Source organism: Orycteropus afer, unplaced genomic scaffold (genome assembly GCF_000298275.1).
Source record: "Orycteropus afer afer isolate SDZICR_OR568_19922 unplaced genomic scaffold, OryAfe1.0 scaffold00018, whole genome shotgun sequence".
Taxonomy (NCBI): domain Eukaryota; kingdom Metazoa; phylum Chordata; class Mammalia; order Tubulidentata; family Orycteropodidae; genus Orycteropus; species Orycteropus afer.
The window spans coordinates 7,468,023-7,473,099 of NW_006921605.1; the positions used below are offsets into that span (position 1 = coordinate 7,468,023).

The 5,077-nt window shown below is 45.7% G+C and overlaps 2 protein-coding genes across 2 annotated transcripts in view; one reads left to right on the forward strand and one right to left on the reverse strand.

Moving 5' to 3' along the window:
* Positions 1-419, reverse strand: part of KCTD2 (potassium channel tetramerization domain containing 2) — a 12,606-nt gene extending 12,187 nt beyond the window's left edge. The window contains exon 1 of the mRNA XM_007959871.1: positions 222-419. Coding sequence (XP_007958062.1) covers positions 222-419 — 198 coding nt within the window. The remainder of the gene's footprint in view (positions 1-221) is intronic.
* A 1,336-nt stretch (positions 420-1,755) lies between these two features.
* Positions 1,756-5,077, forward strand: part of ATP5PD (ATP synthase peripheral stalk subunit d) — a 4,368-nt gene continuing 1,046 nt past the window's right edge. Inside the window, exons 1-3 of the mRNA XM_007959666.2 lie at positions 1,756-1,877; positions 2,164-2,260; positions 4,446-4,517. Of these exons, the coding sequence (XP_007957857.1) occupies positions 1,756-1,877; positions 2,164-2,260; positions 4,446-4,517 (291 nt within the window). The remainder of the gene's footprint in view (positions 1,878-2,163; positions 2,261-4,445; positions 4,518-5,077) is intronic.

Below are 5,077 nucleotides of genomic sequence, written 5' to 3' on the forward strand. Positions count from 1 at the left end.
GGAACCAGTCCCAACATCTAGTGGCTTATCTGCAAACCAAGCTCCTCCCTTCTGGCTTTGGGGTTGGCTGAGGGTAGGCCTTCCGGTGATCGACTTCCGTTACTTGCTGCTGGGGTTGGGAGCCTCCGGGGTCGCTGAAGGTGAGTGGGGTTTGAGGTATCGGGTCCCAGTGCGTCCCTTTTCTCTGTGGCGTCTAAGGCTGGCGCTGGGCTTTGCCGCACCCCCTCCGAGGACACCGTCCCTCTGGTTCCCCTGCTAGCGCTCCGAGTGTTGCTGCTACCGCTTTGCTCCGCTCTGCCTTTCCCTCCCTTCCCCTGGTCGCGAGGTCGCAGGGCCTGGCTGTGACCCCGCCAGCTCTTGTTTAGTCCGCTGCCAGTGCAGCGGGCTTCAGTAGTCGCGTTTTGGATGTAGGGCAGCATTACGCGGAGATAGTAGCTGATTTATTGAGGGACACTTATCAGGGCTGCTCGCTCCGCTCCTGAGGAGTTGCAGGATTCGGGCGCATTGAGCTTTCAGGAATTTCTTAGGTTTAGCGTTCCTTTATCCTTTCAGCAAGTATTCGCTGAGCATCTCCTACGTCCCACGACATGTTCTAGGCGATGGGGATTCGGCCTAAAACAGACACAAATCCCTTTGTTCTTGAAGTCTGCCTTCTACTGATGCTTGGAAAAAAAGTCTCAGGCGCTTCGTTCCCTGGTGTCTTCAGAAGTTCCCTGCCAACTCTCATGCCCCGGGGCCGCCACCCCAGGAAACCTAAGCCATCCTGGAAAGGAAGGGGCAGGTGTGTGACAGGTTTCTATGAAAAATCTCGAGGAAGATTCTTTCCACTTCCCTGTGATCCACTTCACAGCTTGAACTTAGACATTGATGAAAAATAGTGCAACATCAAAGATCTTAAACTATTTTCCTTCATTCTTTCTTGGTTTTAAAAATGGTTGTAGCTTATGAATGAAAGTTGCTTTAAAAGCTAGTTTTTCGTAGCATTTAAATATATACTAAAAAAGAAAGTATGGCTGTTTGCACTCGCTTATATATTTTAATATTGTAAAATGTGGGGTGTGCTAGTTTTGCAAGGAAAAGAAGGTGCATGTTTACGACCAGTCTGATAGGGAAGGAGTAGAAAGCCCCTTAAAAAGAGCCTTGGTGACACAATGATGCAGTTCTTAGCTGCTAACAGATGGGCGGCCAGTGGCTTCAGGCAAGGCAAGACCTGGCTGTCTGCTTCATAAAGATGACAGCTTGGGTCCCTGTGAGTTAATTGCAACTTGATGACACCCAACGACAGAGAGCCACTGTTTGTATAAGACTGGGGGCACAATTTCATGTGATACTTTTAACAGCTGAGGGAAGTAGGGCTGATGGTATTCTCATTTCCACAGTCTGGGTGGAAATGTTTAAGTTATTAACTTGTATACAATCCATGAGTGTTATTTCAATCAGATTTCCAAAGATACATCGGGAGCAAAAACTAGAGAGCTGGGCTTTTAAGGATGCATAGGAGTTGGGGAGTAGAGGGATGACGGGATAAACTCGTACGCCGGGTTGCATACCTTGAATTTGAAAAGTGAAATTCTCCTTCTCTCAGCTTTAGTAACCCTGACTCCTTTCTGTTGCTAAATATGCTTGCAGAGTGCTCAGGGGATCCTGATCTATTTCTTAAAAGATGTGTATGTTTCTAAGATGTCTGTCTTTCCAGGATTCTTTCCAGGAACTCTGTGTTTTGATCTGACCTATTTTGTTTTCCAGGATCCCAAGATGGCTGGGCGAAAACTCGCTCTAAAAACCATTGACTGGGTGGCTTTTGGGGAGATAATACCCCGAAACCAAAAAACTATTGCTAACTCCCTGAAATCCTGGAATGAGATCCTCACTTCCAGGTCAGTACCTTCGGGAGAGGGACCCTTGTACCTGCCACTGACTTTGGAAACAAAACAGTATTTTGGAATTAGATATGAATTTCTGATACTCTTCTGACAGGAAGTATAAAGAAATCCAAATAAAAGTCTTTTTTTTTTTTTTTCCTGCATTTCCATGATCTCCTTCCCAGAGAAAAGTGGGATGACAGCTCTAGGCCATAGGAACAAGAAAAAAGAAATTGTTGTGTGAATGTCCTGTTGCTTACGGAATGGAATGATCCTAAGTTTTGCTTTTCCATGTGGGCAGGTTGGCTACTCTGCCTGAGGCACCGCCAGCTATCGACTGGGCTTACTACAAGGCCAATGTGGCCAAGGCTGGCTTAGTGGATGACTTTGAAAAGAAGGTGAGACTTCAGACAACCCGAGCAGGGATCTTGTAACGGGACCTGTGCATGGGGAAGAGGGTGATCAGTAATTCACCTACGGGATGACAACGCGGAGAGGACGGGGGCTTCGTACTGAGCACCTGAAGGAAACTTGCGAAAAAGGAGCAGGGCCACAGCTTGGAATGGGAGATGGTCTTTTTTTTGTTGTTTTTTTTTTTTAATTTTTTATTCTGATTTGGGTGAAAGTTTACAGAGCAAATTCATTTTCCATATAGCAGTTCACATATACTTTGTCTCCTGACATGGACTACAATTTCCCACAATGCAACAGCAACAGCTCCTCTCCCACTGTCTCCCGATAGCTACCTCTTCCCTATGTCCTTCCCTCCCACGCACTCCTGCCCCCTGAGCTGTCTCCGAAGGATAGATTTAAGTGGCAAATAAGTGCAGAGAATTCAGGATCTGTTCATTCAGCAGGTTTATCATCCACAGAAACAGTACCAAAGGGCTGCCAGGTTACGTTTCTGAGCAGCTCTTCCTGAAATCCTTCGTAGCCTCCCTTTGAAACAAACATCTTTTTTGCCCTTTTGTACTGTTACCCTCCTTTCTCTGCTCTTTTTTGCTCTCCCTGATAGCTCTAATTTCTTACCCCCAATCAACCATACGAGATCAGAAGGGCAGCATTTGCCCAAGGATGAGACTTGGAAGGTGGGAAGGGATAGGAAAGAAGGATGAGGGGAAATGGTAAACACAAGGAGGAAGTGGGAGCAGTACTGTTAACGTGGTGGGGGTCGCAATCAGTGTCCCAAGACAAAATACACGAATGGTTGAACAGGTAGCCAATTTGCTGTGCAAAATTTCAGCCAAATCACAGTTAAAGGAAAAGCCCTGTGGTGTCCCTGAGGTCACCTTGTAGCTAAATAACAGATTGGCTCACAGAACAATATCACCCATAAGTACTAGGGTCCTTTATTATTATTATTATTGTGGGTGTGTGTGAGAGGGAGGTTTGAGGGAAAGTTTACAGAGCACACTCATTTTCCATATAGCGGTTCATAATGCATTTTGTTTCATGACGTTGACTGCAGTTCCCCACAATTTACAGCTCTCGTCCCACTCCCTCCCTGACGTTACCTCTTCCCTGTGTCCTTCCCTCCCATGCACTGCTGCCCCTTGATCTGGCTCCCTGTGCAAACACTGCCCTTCTGTTCTTCTGTGATTAATCACTCCAAGGAGTGTACTGTGCTTCTTTAGAAAATTCACATCATGTTGTTATGTGCTGTCGAGTCAGACCGGACTCATAGCGACCCCTCCTTGGGTTGCCAAGGTAGTATCACTACGGAAGTAGATTATCCAACCTTCCTTCCGAGGAGTGGCTGCTAGGTTTGAACCGCCAGCCTTCTGGTTAGCGTCACATGCCTTAGGCACTATGCTACCATCATACCAAGTGGGAAGCAATTAGTTGAAAATAAAGATGAAATGTAAAGGTGTAGGGAAACTGGATTAATGGAAACAGAACAACCAGAATGGAAATAATGAGAAAGGCCACACATTATGAAGACTATAACCATTGTCGTAGAACAACTTGTAGAAACTGTTGATTGGGAACCTAAACTGCTGTGGAAACCTTCACCGAAAACACACTCACACACACTCAAAATTCTCATCCATTTATCCTCCTCTGACACTCATATCTGCCACTGTTTTGTCAATATCGTATCCAGCATTGGATACTGTTTATTCATCCAGTGGAAGGTTATCTAGGGCCTGCTCCATGCCAGGCCCCCTGCTGCAGTTCAGGGCTATAACACTGAGCTATCTTCTAGGGAGACTGTTCCCATCACGTGAACATCACTACCACCTAGCAATCCTCTAGGGTTCATTTAAAAGAAAAATCAGAATTCCTTTACAACGGCAAAGTTCTAAGAGACCATCTCACAGGTCACAAGTCCAGCTGTCATTCAGATGAAGAAACAAGTTCATCAGGATAAAAAATGATCCAGAGTCTACCGTTAGTGACAGGTCTGGGAAGGACTGAGCTCCTGTCCCTGGTCTCACATGCTTTCCATTCAGACACCCAGGCACGTCCTGGTTTCCTCTTGGGGTAGAGAATGTGTTTTCACATGAACTGTGAGGGTGAACGCTGAGCCCACGTTGGGCGTCTAGGGGTGTTGGCAACCACTCACAGTCCCTGTGTTTGCAGTTTAATGCCCTGAAGATTCCTGTGCCAGAGGATAAATTTACTGCCCTAGTGGATGCTGAAGAAAAAGACGACGTAAGTAGTCAAGGCTCTTAATTGATTCTGAAATGTTCTTAGTTCCGACAGCCTTGTATTTCTCAGCATCTAGGTTAAGGTAGAGTGAATTAAATTGAAAATTGAGCAGTTGACAGAAATTAAAAAAAAAAAAAGAATGAACTATTTATAAATGCAGCAACATGGATGAATTTCAAAATAGGCTAAGTAAAAGAAGTCAGTGAGAAAAGTATATACCTTAAGAGGCTGTTTACATAAAACTGGAGAAAATGCAACTACAGTAAAGCTTGCCAAAGCTGGAGGCTGTGTAAGGTGAAACGTGTCAGGAGGAAAACTCTAATGTCACCCACTAAAAGAGAAAAGTAACTGCACCCTGTCAAAGGCAGAAAACTTGCATGACCTGGAAAAATGAGGCAGTCCCATGGAGTTCCGGTGCCCAGGTTTCTCTGTGATCTGTGGTGACAGCACAGATCAGTGGTGGCCTGGGAAGGGGAGGGAGAGGGCTGATAAGTTGGCTGTCTTGATACTGGTGGTGGCCCCACACGTCACAGCTTATCAAATGATGTTCTTTAAAGAGGTGT